Below are 17,936 nucleotides of genomic sequence, written 5' to 3' on the forward strand. Positions count from 1 at the left end.
TTTGTAATTACTTTTTTTAAGTCTATAGTTACCTATGTTATTTCATGACAGTGGTCAAGTGTATGTATGTGTGGATTACAAGCACATTTTGACCATCTCATTGAAGTCAGTGTTACCTCTAGAATTGCATTTTTGCATTTTACGGTATATGGATGAGAAATATTGGTGAATTTTTGCTGGAGCCCTTTATTCAGGCTCAGATTTTTACATGTTTAAAATATGTTGTTGTTCTGTTGTTTTCTAATGCCAGGCATTTGACAATAAAATCATTTGACCTCTTGCACTCCAATATTTTTCACAGATATTATCACAGTCTACTATATACAGTCACGAAGCTTGAGTTTTGAGGGTGCTAGAAACAATAGACTGTGCCAGTACTATTTTGCATTGCCTGTAATGAGGCGATATTAGCGATCCTAGTGGTGAGCAACTATCTAATGTATGGATATTTACTACGTATTGAGCTTCGTGACTGTATATACTAGACTGTGATATTATCATGGTCAGCCACTGAAGCACAGATAATGGCAAGTTGTAGCCGATTTAAGTGAACACCATATTTTAACGTTTTGGTGGCTACTTCATTCACACACAACTCCCAGAATGTCTGGAGGACCACACCTGCTGTTGGTCGATGGGTCCATTGGACCTAGCTGGGAGATCTTGTTGATCACCAGCTTTCCCTCCTTAAGCCACTGGAGGACGATTTTAGTGACATAGCAGGTCAGCACTAGGAACAGAAAAGTAGAAAGAGGAGGAAGGAAAGTGAAATGAACCCCTAGGTCTCGAATGCTCTAATGCCATCGGGGTCGAAGAAAGTAAGAGTTTAGTTAGAGGACTGGGTAGGAAAGGGTAAAGAGGGAATTAGGTATTGAATAGAGGAAAATTATACCAAATTCAGTCATTAACTCATCAAGCTGACCAGTGCTAATTGATGAGTAGCCCCTCCCTTTAGTTCAGCTCGTAAAATTATGCTTACTAACAGCTGCACCACGGGAAGGTAGGAATGGGACATTGGGTATTTGTCCAGGTTGGTTCCTTAAGGCCTTCAATGGGTAGGATTAATGGCTCTCCCCCCTGTATCCGACAGATACCCTTTTGCAGCCATGTTTAAAATCTATAATATGGGCTGCCAGCTTTACTTTCCTTCCAAAGGAATCCTTGCTAAGGATTTGAACATAGAATCAAATGGCAAGCGTGGTAGCACATAAGCCACTGAGAGCTATCATACCATGGGTGCATGGTATGAACCATTATGTTAATACATATTTACTCGAATATAATACACCATTGAATATAACACGCATCCCAATTTTTGATCGTAAAATCCGGAAAAAAAAAATATTGATGAATAAATACACACCTGTGCTAAAAGCCACTCGAGATTAGAATGATATTCGCGTGACTTCTAACTATACATCACATTCACTGACACTACTTGCATTATCAGAACTGGAACTTCTTGTCAACAGGTCTGGGTTGATGTCAGAACATGATTGACAGTGACTGACGTCATGCCAGCCTTTCATCAGTCATTTTTGGTATTCTTTTTTGGTTTATTTAAAGATGCACGATTGTTAAAAGTTGTGTACATAAAATTTCAGAATATAAGAAAAAAAGTTGGTAAGTTATAGTGTGTATAAAACATGGGTGATAAAGAATCTAGCTTGAGTTTTAGAGAAAAATCTGTTGTACGAGTATTACAGTAAAATGAAATATCTTCCTATTCCTTTACCTGATGCATGCAAGTGTGTATTAAGTATGTCTTGCCAAACTTTTTCTCATTATATAACTATTTTTAGTCCATATTCATTTCTCTGCATCATCAGAAGAAAATATGTTAAGGATGTGCTTTCGTATGGCATTGGAATTTGGAAGTCAATCTTCTTAATGTATCCAGCTGTTTGCTGACAACATAAAGTCCACTACGTATAGTCTATTCAGTTGTTGTTTTTCACGAGAAATGAGGGGTATTTTGATCGATGTTCATTATAGATGCATGTTGCTAGTAGCCAGAGTTGGAGTGTAGTCAATATATACTGCAGGGCTGTGTATTGTGCAACTGGTACTGATGATTTTAATTTACTTCTTTTGTGGTTTATGGACGGATAGTATAGAAGAATGTGTTCCAGATCATCATGATTATTACACCACAGACAAGTAGGATTATCAGAAATGTGAAATCAGTGTAGGTACAATTGAGTGACAATGTGACCTGTTCTGGCTCTTGTTAAAAATGTTTGAACATGTCTGGGCAAGTTTTTGTACATTTCCAGGTCATTTGGTTTCTTTTGTACAGACTGTAAAATTTTTCCTTTGTCAGAAGAGAGCCAATTGTTGATCCATAGGTTTGTAAAATGAGACTTTACTGAAGCAAAAGCATTGGATAGAGATATCACTTGAAGAGGTCTATTATATGGTTCTTTTCAATATTAAATTTGGCTCTGATTGACTGAACGGTGTGACTTTTGGCGTTCCAAATAAGTACAATTGGAATTTGGAAAGTTAACACAAAAATCACCACGGCTTAAAGTCTTCGTTAATAGTTGTTATCGAAGAATTTGCCATATGTTTTGGTCAGTCATTTCCAAAGAAGAGTGAGTAATACTCAAATTAAGAGGGAATTGTGTACACTTCACATAAAACCCGAGACAATATTCTTCTGGAACTCTAAGAACAGTGAGCCAGAGGAAGATCATTTTATAATGGACGAAAATTCAGATGAAGTACATAATTTGTAAATACGGTAAAATCCCTCGTATCCGGCACCCAAATAACTGGCAATACCAAAACAACGGCACTTTTGGCTAGGCCAATAAGAAAAGTCATTCATGTGAAAGGGAAGAGTCGGAGGAAGATGTGAGTTTTTTTTTCATGGATCGCACATGCTGCATATTGTTTACTCTTTACATTGTTCATGCATGAAAACATAGACAGAAAACCGCGCTATGTCCTTGGAGTAGATAGGATAGCATCGTTAAGCTGTAACTTGGGTCTCGCAAAAAATGCGCAGTCGATGTCTTTAAATTCACCAGTTGAACTCGCACATTTCGAAAGGGTGTTGGATGAGTCTAAATAGGAAAGTGAGAAATTCTCTGTTCTTACAGTGCATATAAATTTCATTCGAGTGAGAGATAGTATATATAAACTAGAAGACATTAGAGATATGTTAAAGAGGTTCAAATCATCGAGCACTACTTCATCTTCATAGTTGCGACGTTGGCTACACTGTTCTTCATGTCACATGACTGCTATTTAAAATTGTCATAAGGTTACGAAAATGTTTAGAATTTTTTATGCTATTATGTATTACAATAATTATGAACGTTCATTACCGTATTCAGTACAAAAAATAAACATTGTACATATTTCAAAACTTTATTTTTAAATATCTGTATCAAAATTACTATAGTCGCGACGCTGTTATTCCCGGCATGACTCCTCTTCGCTTACGTCTTAGGAAGTGAAGGCTCTATAAAGGCTAGGTAGGTAGAATCGTTCGCAATTTTTGTTCTTTCGTTGCCGAGCTACCAGACGAGGGATCTATTTGCCACACCATTAAACATTATCATATCGTAGCTCCTATGATAATAAATCAAACGCACTGTAACTGAGCAAATAATTGAGCGGCAAATAACGTCCTCGTGTGCTTTCTGCGAACGCCAACGAAAGAGCCAAAATGGCGGGCGATTATATATTAAGTATTTATCCAGCCATAGGAAATGCTTAACATCTTCATCAGCGAATCACAAGATGCAACGTTTAAATGTAGCCGACCTGCAATGTGATTGACTGCCGGAAATTAGAGCGACGGGACTATAAATTTCAACATAGAAAAAAAATGTTTGTGCAGTACAGTATGTCTTTACATAACCTATAAACGTATTTTCCAATTATCCAGCACTGGCTTTGTCCCACTGTGTTCAATATTAATATTCCTGCAGTAGTTCGAGGTAGAAGAATGTCAGTTATATGGATGGACTACTGTAAACAACTTTCTAAGGATGATGAAAATTAAATTAGTTTTTTCATCAAATATCTTTCTCTCTCTCTCTCTCTTGCTATGCTATAATTTCTCTATATTTCGCATAACTAATAAATGTAGAAAGTGAAGAAAGACTTATTTTGTGTATTCTGATATGCCAGTAATATAATAAATTATATTTTGGGTATTTATTTTTATACATAGAGAATTGAATTTTTTCAACAAATTGTTTCTGTCTACTGACATGAGTAATAAGTAGGGCTCGGATTTTTAGTTGCTAAAAATCGGGAAAATATGTGACAAAAAACGAAAAATATTTAATAATGTTTCAATTATTTTATGTGAATATAAATATAAACAATATGCAGTACTCACCAGTATAAATTATGCTGTCTCACCAACTACTGAAGAATTAAGTAAGTACACAATGAGATTCATCCTCAAGTTGTCCATCACAAATGACTGACGATTATTGCAGAACACTGCCTTGTATTGGGAAAAAGAGCATCCTGGCCATTGAGAAACAACATGTTTATGATTGAAACGAAAACACAGGCATCTGATGTTTATGAAATTATAATTTCTTCCCGAATTAGTGTTGTGATAACATACAAGGCACTCCTAAATGACACATCAATGTTTGTGTGTGTTAGTTATAGCACAATTTTTTAGTGGTGGCAGTTCTTATCACTGCAGTTCCACAGATCCACAGATAGACAATTCCGAGAAACAGTTGCCAGCTGTCACGTCTAAATAACTGCTTAGAATATTCGGGTGATTATTAATCTGAAATGGGGCTTTGTCGAAAATTATTTGATGAAAACTTAATTTTTATATGAATATTTGAACATATGATATTAACATAAAAAAAATTCAAAATATGTGTTTTTGTGGAAAATAAAATTAAAAATATATGGTGAGTTGACGTTCGAAACTTAAAACACAATTACGAGTTTCTATTGCATTGCTAATAAAATATTTATTTACCTAAGAATCCTAGCGCTAGTAATGAGATACAGTTCGTGTAGTTATGTGAAAAAAAATAGTCCATATAATGAAGACAAATTCTGTATGACACAAAGTGATTTGAATAAACATTCCTAATGTTGTCCGAAATAGTCATTGAATGTATTAAATAGTCAGGGAAGTAATGTGGCATAGAGAGTACTGTGTGTCATTGTTTAAAAAATCTACAGTTAAAATAAGGATATCAGCACCACAGAAAGTTGAGCAGGTTTATGGACAGCACAACAGTAAGAAATTTTTTTTCCTATGAAGATTTGAAAGGATATAATTACAGATATGATTGTATGTGTAAGAATATTTGGTATGTTAGTAATCTACTTTTTTCTTCTTCTGAACCAAGGATTGGGTTTTATCCCATTTGGAGCAAAAGATCTTTAGATCGTTCCCTCCTGTCTCCCAACCAGTTTATAATAAAGTGCTTGCTGTGGTGGGTGGTCAGGTACAGATGAGGAGGCGAGACCTGGCATGTGAGGTGTGCGAGAGGAGAAAGAATGAGTTATCAGAAAGGGGATTCGTTTCAAAATGGTTAATATTTTACAAATTTATCGACACGGAAGTTCAGCTCAGACTAAAACTTTTCTTCACCCTCCGTACCCATTGGTAATATAGCCATGGCACATGATGAGATCACAGGACAGGTCTTGCCTCCTCTAGTATATTTTTATAATCTGTACAGGGTGATTCAAAAGTCTCGCGACAAAGACTAACTCCGTTATTGGTACAGATAGCGAAAAATGGAAAGAGGAGAAAGTTGTTGGAAATAGTAGTTTTCAATCTAATGTGCTTGAATTTTCAATGTTGAATGCACAGTTGAGATTGTATTTTAGTACAACAGACATACTAGTCGCAGTGCTGCCATATTAGTGGCCTTTCAGCTAGTTTTACCGGATTTTAGATAATTATGTATTATTTAATGGAGAAAAATAGTTGACATGCAGAGTTTATTTGTTATTTAAGTTCTCACAGTGCAAAGAAACATTTCTTTGCATTGATAACATAAGAATTCAGGGGAATTTTGATTCTTGCCTGGCGGTTTTCCCTGAACTTGTATTGGCAACACTGCTAATCATCGTCATCATTGAGCGTACTCCGAATCTCACCGGTGAGCAATCCGATGGCATCACGGTGTTCCGAATTCCACTGATGACGTCATTGATGCTCTACCGGTGTCGCACCGGTCCCATCAGCTTGCAGAGGTGGTGGCAGTCTCCATCAGCCGCCATCAGTGAATCTGATTGGTTCTTGTATAGGGTGGGAATTAGGAGACGAATGACATTGTGCACTGTTGTGTCATGGCGGTGTGTTCTGTTGTATTGTTTGTAATGAGCACAACGTAAAAACAATATGTTAATGGCTTATGAGCGAACATGTCAACGGACCAGTTATTACTACCGGTTCAAGAAATAAGTTGTTTATGATCTCTTTTCTTTGAACGAGATGGCAGTACGGAAATTTCGCAAAATTTTGCTAGTGTAGCACAGATAACAACTTACACAGTCGCCATGACAGCCATCGATCCTTCCAGCAGTTTTGTTCCTATTCCGTTGCTGCGTGACGTCATTGTTGTCCACCGGTCCGGTGAGATTCGGAATACACTGATTTCGTAATTTACTCGATACACTACGTATCTAAAATCCGGTAAAACTAGCGGAAAATCCACTAATTTCGCAACATTTCGACTGATAGGTGTGTTGTACTAGTGTGATGGTGTATTCTACGTTGAAAATTGAAGCACATTAGATTGAAAACTACATATTTCCAACAACTTTCCATTTTTCGCTTTCAGCATTAATAATGGAGTTTGTCTACGCAGGACTTTTGAATCACTTGGTATATCTTCTACCATTCTTGTTTCAGTATTTAATAAAACACCCGGAATACCAAAGGACTTTTTTTAATCAACCTGAAATGCGGTTGGTTATCTTTTAATCTTGAAATTACAGATTAAATTTTTTATTGTCTGATACATTTTATTACAAGTAAATAGACTGTTATTTGTATGTGTTCTGTGTAGGTGTTGTGATATGAATTACCGAGAAAGATGATAAGGAAATAGGTAAGAAAATCAAGTAATAAAATAAAAACTTCTATTTATAATTACTGTACTTGTAATATTTTCTTTCTTAAATTCACTACTCCAAAGAAACATGATACATTTTAATCCATGTTGTAACATACGTATCCTAGATTTTACTCCCCAGCAACAGCAATATATTGTAGGAATCAGCAGTTCCCTGAGGTTAGGATGATCCAGGAAAACAAATTGAATTTCTCTTCGTAATCATCCTTATATAGCTTATATTTCTGCATATGTATCACATGGAAGAAAGTTGAAATTGGAGCTATACATTACAGTTCTGCAGCACCAAATCAAGCATAAGGAATAAATTTTCTCTGTGGATATGCAATTTTGTTTGTTTTTGTAATGTAACAACAACAGTTGTTTTTAAAAATATAATGGGGTATTTTTTAAAATAAAATTTAAAAGATCAAAACACTTTCACTACCTTACATATTTTCTTGAACACTGCAATACCACTTGAACACACATGTCAAGAATTAAACATCATTTATCATTAACTGCTTGAATACGGTATTTTCTGAAGCCCAGACATTGCATTCAGTATCAACTGTAGTTCAGTTTGTTGCAGTCTCAGAGATTGTCCAGCACATAATAAATCACTATTGTTTGTGGAATGTTTCAATATGTCAAGTAATTGGTGGGGTACATTACCGTTGTTCATGATGCTGCATACAAGTACTTCGTACGCAGCTTTGATTACATGGATATTACAGAGTTTCATCATAGCACTAATTTCTTTTGATATTAAATGCTTCTGAAAAAATTCAGTTCTTTGTAACAAAAGACTGCATTCGGGTTGTGTTCCTGTTTACTTAAATCTACTGACACACGTAATATTGTTCAGTGATTTATTTGCTTTTCATTTGCTAAAATTTAACAACATAATTGCTTCGTTTGATGTAGATTAATCATTACACCTGAATACTGATAAACATAGCACTGTATTTACGGCACATATAATTTTGAGACATCAAGAAACTCTATGAAGATTAAGAATCATTTGAAATAAATTAATAAACAGTCGTTAATTTAGTTCTGAAATTTCAGGTCCCTCATTCTAATTTTGTAATGAAAGTTAGCTTGGATAAAATATCTTTTGTAATTCATAGTTGGATGGTTTATTACTTCTTTTTTTATTATGGGTATCTTACAGGGCTGGGCAGTATTTGAAATACATTTGTATTTTGTAATTTGTAAGGATTTTCAAAATATTTTGTATTTAAATACATAAAATTGATGTTTGTATTTCAAAACTTAAAATACTTTTTTTTTTCTTCTTGTCCTTCAAGTTTTGGATTTGGATTTGAAGAATGAACTTTGTCTTATTTGCCTGTCAATTTCAGATCTGCTAATTTTCTTGCCACAACTGATTTCCTTAATGCCATAAAGAAATCTCCAACAACATCAAGGTTCCATCACCCAACACTTGCTGAATGTTCAGCATTATGGAATGCGTCTAGGAGACCCAAATCCTCAGAAATTATATCAGATATCTTGAAATATTCATCAAAGTTTCCTTGCCCAACTCGATGGATTTCTGTTTATGACTCAATCTCTCAAATATTGCAATTCAAACATGATATAAACAGGTGTAACAGAGAACTGCTCAGCTGGTTTCACACACATATTCTGTGTCCTCTTCTTATCATTTGGTGAGGCAGTGTCAGATAGCCATCTCATCTTCAATGGCAAAGGGACAACCCTGTGCACTCTAGAGAATTACCCAACAGTGAAACAAGCTTTTATAAAGTATAATACAAGTTTGTGTACCTCTGCACCTGTAGAAAGACTGTTCTGTTTTGCAGGATTTATTCATTCACCAACAAGGGGATCCTTATCTGATAAACTTCTTGAGAAACTGTTTTTTTAAGGGAGCAGTAATTATTCATATGTAGCATAATTTCATTGCTGACTAGGAAAAGGAAGAATGTTCAGTTTGTCTTTATATAAAATTTCGAGGTAAAAATACTTTTAATGTTAATATAATATTTTAGGTTTTCAGTAATATTCTTATTTCTTTAGGTCTATATATTGTATCGAGTATTTCAAATACAAATGTATTTTGAGTCGTAATTCATTGATTAAAGTTCTCGTTAGCACTTTGTTAAAACCATAAAATTTACTTAGTCTTACGTTAAAAAGTGTTAAAATTGTTAAAAAAGATATATACCTTCGACAGAGTCCCATTTCGACGCTATGTTACGTCATCCTCAGTGTCTCTTGAACCACTGGTGATCTTGACTCTACGATGTGCATTTGTCGATGGTAGGGGTGGGGGTATGTTCCTCCTATGGTGGGGGCTGGCTGTTGGTGTGTTATGATGTATTATGACGAATAATGTGTGTGTATTGAACTGCAATTGTGTGTTAAGTATATATTGTGGGTATGCTATTGTATTCTTATATATTTCGTACTGTTCTAGGATGTTTAATTGTGAACTTTTTGGTGTGATGTGTAAAATTTCCATATCTGTTTCTATATTATTGTAGTCATGATTATTGTTGATAATGTGGTCTGCATAATTTGATGTGATGTAGGGTTTGGTTATAGCTTTAATATGTTCATTATATCTTGTATGAAAGGATCTTCCTGTCTGTCCTATGTAAAAATGTGGGCAACTATTGCATTTCAATTTGTAAACTCCAGTTGAATTATATTTATTTGAATGTTTAATGTGATTATTTAGGTATTTCTGTGTTGTATTATTTGTTTTGTATGCTATCTTGTATTTTAGTTTTCTGAATGAAGTTGCAATTTTGTCTGTCGAAGGTATATACTTTTTTTTAACAATTCTAACACTTTTTAACGTAAGACTAAGTAAATTTTATGGTATTTTGAGTATTTGAAATACAAATGTATTTTGGTTAATTTTTTTAAAGTATTTTGTATTTCAAATACAATTTTTTTAAGTATTTTGTATTTGTATTTCAAATACTTGGATATCAGTATTTTGCCCAGCCCTGGGTATCTATGTGACGAATGTGAACCAAAAACAGCACTTGAGGCACATTGTATATAGTGCTGTCATATAACACCTTATTGTAGTAAATGTCATATTTGTGGACACATTTCACACGACATTCACCGGTAGTCTTTACTTTTGATCATTTGCTGAAGGAAGTACATAGAAGATCCAGTATGCTGCATTAAATATCATAAATGATAATGGGAAGATAATTCTTGAATATTTATCTATTACGTTAACATCTTTAATCTTTGGCATGGATGCACGGATAGCAGAAGCTCCTCTTTTTAGCGCGTGGAAAACTTTGGGTTTACTGTGATGGTGAAGATGACTTCTGGATCCTCGGAAGCGTAGACCGCCGCCGGACCGGACAGGAAAGGAGTATCCACCTGCGGCACGGTTCATACGGAAGCTCGGTGGGAATTTGGCCGGGTCCAGCCCTTCTGCAGAAGACGTGGAGTAATTACGACTGTTGTGCCGGTTGCGGATGGATGGGATAGGAGACATGCGCAGATCCTGCAGTTCTATGATTTCCTGCTGCTGGTCGGGCGCAGCTCCAGCTGTTGCTGTAGCAAAACCATCTGTTGTTGTGGTTACCGTCATGGATTTTGAACCTGTTGAGAGATATTAAACCATCTATCCCTCCAAAAGATTGTTTTTATTAACAAGTGTTTGCATGGATTTTAAGACAAGTGAATGAATATCGGTATATTTTAATTTTAATAATTAATATAACTCTAGAATCTAGAATGAATATACGAATACAGTAGAACCCACGATTTAACGGACATGTTTTAAAATCTCTATTTCTAGATTGTTTTAGGCAGTTTCGATCATGAACCAACATGATTACAAAGAAGAGCTAAACACAATCAAATACATAGCACAAGAAAACGGATACAACCCCAACATAATAGACAATATAATACGAAAGACAAAACACAATCACAAAAAAATAATACAACACAAACACAAGAACACAAAAAATACATCACACTATACTTGTTTTTTTGAAAGATGGGACATGACAGTTAAGCGGCCGAGCTTGGAACTACAGTGCCATGTTGCCAATATGGACTACTACGCTGCCAGTTGATGGAAGCTAGCATTTGTCGTTAAGATGGCTGACGTTAAAACATTCATTGAAAATTGACGCGAAGGCAAGAAAACAATATAAAAATCGACAGAATCAAAGACGAAACGTACCAATGCTAACATTGTATGCACAATAAATGTCGCCAAGAGAGCTATTAAGCACTCGCCACGTAGGAATTGTAAGTTTGGCAACTCAACCGTTGTTACCATAGCAACAGGCCAACGAGTTAGAAATAGTCTTCTCTTTCTAACTCGTTGCAACAGGCTACCACGCTATGTGACATTCAGTTGTTTTTCCGATCGCAACGCTCCTGTCATGTCCCATCTTTAAAAAAAAAAACATACGCTATAACATACGAAAACAAAAACACACACAAGATTGCAACCTCATTCAAGAAATTAAATTACAGCATCGCATACAGAACAAATAATACACTACAAAAACATCTCAACACACAAACAACACAAACAAATACAACCACACAGGCGTATACAAACTCAAATGTAACACCTGTAACAACTTCTACATAGGACAGGCAGGCAGATCATTTCAAACACGTTACAAAGAACATATCACAGCCATAACAAAATTACGAAACACCTCCACATATGCAGAACATGTCACAAATGCTAACCACACCTACAGAGACATCAACACAGACATGGAAATTCTACACATCCAACCAAAAAGCCAGAAACTAAATACACTAGAACAATACGAAATATACAGACAGACACACAGAAACACATCGAAATGAAATTCTCAACATACAACTCAATTTCAGAACACACACACTCTTTGACTCCAAATTACACTACACAAACACACCCCCACAGGAAAGAAAACAAAAGGCGCCTAGACCAGCATCAACCAGTTCTGAAGAAGGCCCATAACAGGCCGAAACATGTTAACCAGGTACGATAGAATTTAACACGAGAAAGACAATTATAATAGATATTCCGAAGTGATATAGTGTTGAAAGTTGTGTAATCAAGATGTATAATAAAGAAACAGCATGCAGTTGGAAAGCAGCTGAAGATCAATGCTTTCTTCATTCAGTGTACTGGTTCACAGCAAGCTTCTGCCAGTAAATAAAGTGCTTGCATATTCTTTTGAACCATCAATGACTAACAAATGATTTTTTTATCACTAAAACAGTCTGTAAAGTGTTTTTTATTACAGTACTCTATTTATAATCGGACCCTAATACTGTATAGTGTTTCATATTAAAATAGTAATACACTGTACTGTACTGTGGTGTTAAAATTTCAGTGTTGTATTATAAAATATTACCCTTTAAAAATTCGCGATTTAACGGACACCCCTTAGCCCCTATTAAGGCTGGTTCACAATAAACCGGGAACGGAAACGACAACGAGAACGGAAATAATGTTAAAATAAATGTATTTAAATGTGAGCATTCGCAATAGTTAATTGTGAATCCTCACATTTAAATATATTTATTTTAACAATATTTCCGTTCTCGTTCCCATTGTCGTTTCTGTTCCCGGTTTATTGTGAACCAGCCTTTAGTCTGTTAAATCGAGGGCTTACTGTATATGAATGTGATTGTGTGAGTATATCTTTTTTCTTCTTCTAAATCAATATAGCTTTGTTCTGTATTACAGTAAAACTTTTCTTAACAACCACCTGTACTAAGCGACCACTTTGGGTTGCCAGATATTGAAAACATTAATACGAGAGATTTACAAATCATACTTTCATTATTAGTTCAGTTGAATAACTGCCACTTATATTAGTTCGTTTATTATTCATAAATGAAAAAACACACCCAGTATATGCATTCGATTATGGAATAATCATGACAAACCACAAAAGAGTTTTTAAATTTGGCACATCGATTCGTCTAGCTCGACATTGAGGAAAAATTGCCACACACCTTCTGACAAATATTACCAGCAAAATAAACATTACAATTTAAAATATCCTTCACAAAACAAAACAGTCGTATAAATCATTTCATTTAATTCTAGTTGAAACAATTCAACATATTCTTCCTTTCATTAAAATTTATGTTTCTATTTAAAAAAAAAAAAAGTGAATTACTGGACATGTTCTGTATCATACGTTCAAATTCTTAGTTAAATAAGGAAGTAAAGTGCTATAAATTTAGTAAAATTATTTTCAGTCTGCTTTTACATTAATGCCTAATAAATTTAGAACCTTTTGAATAGTAAATAATTGATTAAATGGCGTTCTTACTCGTGTTAATTATGTAAGCATGTGTGGCTTACAGCTGTTTCGGTGCTACTTGGCATCAACCTCAGAGCCTACTAGATCTCGGCGCTATCTCAACTTCGCTGCCTGTTGTGTGGATGCGTTCGTGTGATGAAGAGTTGTGCCAAATAATGTGTGTGTTCTTAAATTGATCTGTGTGTTGAGAATTTGATTAGGGTGTGTTTTAGTGTGTCTGTATATTTCATATTGTTCTAGTGTGTTGAGTTCTTTGTTTTTGGGTTGTATGTGTAGGATTTCCATGTCTGTATTTATGTTATTGTATGTGTGGTTGGCATTAGTTATGTGTTCGGCACACACTAAAACACACCCTAGTCAAATACTCAACACACAGATCAATTTCAGAACACACACACTATTTGACACAACTCTTCATCACACGAACGCACCCACACAACAGGCAGCGAAGTTGAGATGACGCCGAGACACAGAAGGCTCTGAGGATGGTGTCAAGTAGCACCGAAACAGCTGTAAGCCGCACATGCTTACATAATTAACACGAGTAAGATCGCCATGTAATCAATTATTTATATTCAAGTGTTAAAAGTAGTGTACGAAAGATTCAACATGGAAAACAAATTGACTAGAGCATTAATGCGGGAGCTGTGATACGGTGTCGCTGAGCCATGTGGATCTGAGTGTGCGCAAGAAGCGGCATAAGTAGCAACGATTTTCAAGTCAGTATATTTCGTAGACGAGGAAAAAGTGAAACGAATGACTATCACCACGTTTCTTAATGAACGAAAATTGCAGTTTAATTAAATTCAAGCTGCACGATCTGGGACGGTTCCCTTGTAAGTTTTGCAATTATTTTTAGAAACAAAGACGATTTCCCACTAAATAAAAATAAATACTGTAATGCAAAATGGCAAAGGGTTAATTCCATGACATTACTAGGGCCGTGACATCGGTATATTTGTATTAATTTGAGGTGAACATACGACACCGGACAGAATGTAGTCGACGTGTTTCAAGTACAGCAGCGGAATCGAATTTGACACACGCCTAAGCAAGCACGTTCCGTGTTTTGTATACGATTATTACGTATTATAAAATCAAGACAATACAATCATTCTATATAGTATATAAGGGTTAATATCGGAAAAGTCTAAAATGCTGGTGAGGTTGAGAAATCATACTTAAATTGCCACAAATGTGGTACAACATAAGTCTGAAAAGATGTTTTTTTTTGTTTTGTTTAATATTTAGAGTTTTGCATTACAGTTTTAGAATGCCTATGACGTACAATTTTGCTTTCCCTATATTTAACTGTTACATTAATTTATTTATCACATCTATTTCGTACCTTACTTTTCTTGCATGTTGTTTGCCTGGTTTCGGTTCCTTCTGCAATAAACAACAATATTCATTTTCAAAGTTTCAAATGAAAATGTCCCCCGAGTGTCGGATAGTATAACCTTGTATGCGGAAAAACTGCGTTCAACATCGGCTGAAACCAAGGGCGCATATGTAAAATATTTCACATCATCCATTTCTACATCAAGTTTATAACAATCGCACTTGTCATTTGACAAAACTCTTGCAATTTTGCATAATGTATTGAAGCCACAGTTTTTTGTATTACTGTGTTTATTTTCGCACACACCTTTTTGCTTATATTATCATACTCCATATACGTTTTTGGCATTCCAAAACTATAAGGCAAAACTCTAAATATTAAACAAAAAAAAAACATATTTCCAGACTTACGTTTTACCACATTTGCGACAATTTAAGTATGATTTCCAACAATTATTCTCAACCTCAACAGCATTTTAGATCTTTCCGATGTTAACCCCTATATACAATGATTGTAGTGGCTTGATTTTATAATACGCGATAATCGTATACGAAACACGGAACGTACTTGCTTAGGGGTGTGTCAAATTCGTTTCCGCTGCCTGTACTTGAAACACGTCCACTACATTCTGTCCGGCGTCGTATGTTCACCTTCATACTAATACAAATATACCGATGTTAAGGCCCTAGACATTACTGTCATTGAACATCTTCAAACCTCTGTTACCTAGACGTTAATATCTAAATGGCTTAAGGTTATATGTACTTGAACGACCATAAATATTGTCAGAAAATGCAGGCTCTAAATTTCTAAAATTTTATAAGAAAATAAACTCACAATTGGACAAAAATTACAAGGTACCACAATAAAACTTATTAGAACTTAAATATCTGACAAAAATATAAAAAAAGGTTACTAATAATATTTTTCAAACCAGTTTTATCAAAGTACGAAAGAAACAAAATAATTCTGCAGTTACAACATTTGGTAACAATAACATTGTTATGGTCTCTCTGACATCTTTAATATTTTATGCTCGACCATGCCGAAATGTAGTAATTATACACCTGGTAGCAGTCCTTTAATGCATGTCATTAAAGTACACCTACTCATTAAAGTACAGGTCTTCAGCCAATCGCAAGTCAGCTTTGTACCGTTATATCGATTATTCTCGGATATGCAATCGACAGACAATTAGCGAAAAGTCACGGAGGCTGGAAATCCAATACTGTCGTAGAAGGTTATGTTCTGTTACTATAATAATTAGCGTTAATTGTAAATAATATTCAAATAAATTCAATTTGTCATCTCGTTTTTCAATTCTAAATCAATTTCTAGGTTATATCAGACTAATGTTCATTCTTATTCTGTGCCAAGGTCAATGACATTCGGCCTTGGAAAAAATCAATACTTTCGCGAATGCGCACATCTCACAATTCAGGTCAGTTCGCACATAACCATAAAAAGACCTAATTTTCAATACTTTCAAGTTAGAAATATGGTCGAGCATAAAAAGTCGTATGAAACTTGCCTATAATGGTAATTAAGACGCTCATACGATCATACTTGCGTCTTAATTACTACCATTATAGGCTCATTGCATAATGTACTATTTTCTGCATGTAGTAAACACTTATTTCTAAAAAGTAGACTACTCTCAGACATGTAGAGTTGTTTATTTTAATACAATTAAATTTTTTATTTGTCGTATATAAAATATATTACAATTTGCATAATGTTTGGTGCCCTAATTCTTCTATTTTCAAAGAAATGGGCATTATTGTAGTCTGTCTTTCGCATAAATGCATGTTAAATCAGTGTACAAAATTTAAGAATTCTATCTCTAATGGTTGTGGAGTTATGAAATAATATGTGTGAAAATTTTCAAATGTTGGAAAATTTAATTTAACGTAAAAAGTGAATTCTAAAAAATTTTTATTAGTAATCTTTTTTATACTTCTATCAGATATTTTAAGTTCTAATAAATCTTGTTGTGGTACCTTGTAATTTTTGTCCAATAGTGAGTTCATTTCCTTATAAAATTTTAGAAATTTAAAGCCTGCATTTACTGATAATATTGGTGGTCTTTCACGTACATATGCCCTTAATACACGTGTTTAATTTAGGACTTACCTTGAACAGTTTTCTTTTCTTCAGCTTCTTTGGTTTTTTTCGATTTCTTTTTAGCACGGGCTCCCCAGTAAGTGTAGTTCACAGCTGCGTATTCGAGCAGGGCCGCAAACACAAACACGAAGCACATCACTAAATAGATGTCAATGGCTTTAACATAAGATATACGGGGCAGAGAACTTCGAACTCCAGTACTGATTGTGGTCATTGTAAGGACAGTTGTTATTCCTGCAATAAAATCAACTCATTAGAATGATTATATACTATCCATTGGAAATACTTAAAATGGAATACTCTCGACTTAATTGACTCCAACAAAAAACTAATACATCCACTGATGTTCTAGGAACTACTGCTACTATTAATTTATTCCTTATGTTCTAAGAACTGTTAGCCAGCAGATTACTTCAAACATAGAGCAGTGTTTTTAAACCTTTTCCAACATTTGGCACACTAAATGTGTAATTTAAAACCACCTGCCACACTCACTTCCCAATTGGGTGGGGAGGGGGATTTTGAGAGTTTTAGGGGAAATATGTTGACTTGTGCCGCGTTTGCTGAAAGTTGACTCCTGTGAACTCACTTTTTTACTACTCTTTTCAAATAATTGATTAAATGGCGATCTTACTCGTGTTAATTACGTAAGCATGTGCGGCTTACAGCTGTTTCGGTGCTACTTGACACCATCCTCAGAGCCTTCTGTGTCTTGGCGCCATCTCAACTTCGCTGCCTGTTGTATGGGTGCGTTCGTATGATGAAGAATTGTGTCAAATGGTGTGTGTGTTCTGAAATTGATGTGTGTTGAGAATTTGATGTACATATGCCGAACACATAACTAATGCCAACCACACATACAGTAACATAAATACAGACATGGAAATCCTACACATACAACCCAAAAACCAAAAACTCAACACACTAGAACAATATGAAATATACAGACACACTAAAACACACCCTGATCAAATTCTCAACACACAGATCAATTTCAGAACACACATACTATTTGACACAACTCTTATCACACGAACGCACCCACACAACAGGTAGCGAAGTTGAGATGGCGCCGAGACACAGAAGGCTCTGAGGATGGTG

At 35.0% G+C, this 17,936-nt stretch overlaps 1 protein-coding gene across 2 annotated transcripts in view; it reads right to left on the reverse strand.

The window, feature by feature from the left end:
- Window positions 1-6,904: 6,904 nt before the first annotated feature.
- Lcch3 (Ligand-gated chloride channel homolog 3) overlaps window positions 6,905-17,936 on the reverse strand; it is a 145,326-nt gene continuing 134,294 nt past the window's right edge. Inside the window, exons 7-8 of one of the 2 annotated variants that reach the window (XM_069822958.1) lie at window positions 16,845-17,069; window positions 6,905-10,625 (exon numbers count right to left, since the gene is read on the reverse strand). In XM_069822958.1, coding sequence (XP_069679059.1) covers window positions 10,189-10,625; window positions 16,845-17,069 — 662 coding nt within the window. In that variant the 3' untranslated portion in view covers window positions 6,905-10,188. Of the gene's footprint in view, window positions 10,674-16,844; window positions 17,070-17,936 lie in introns of both variants that reach the window. The other variant, XM_069822957.1, reaches the window with a different exon arrangement.

The sequence above is a fragment of the Periplaneta americana genome, chromosome 4 (assembly GCF_040183065.1).
Source record: "Periplaneta americana isolate PAMFEO1 chromosome 4, P.americana_PAMFEO1_priV1, whole genome shotgun sequence".
Classification (NCBI taxonomy): Eukaryota; Metazoa; Arthropoda; class Insecta; order Blattodea; family Blattidae; genus Periplaneta; species Periplaneta americana.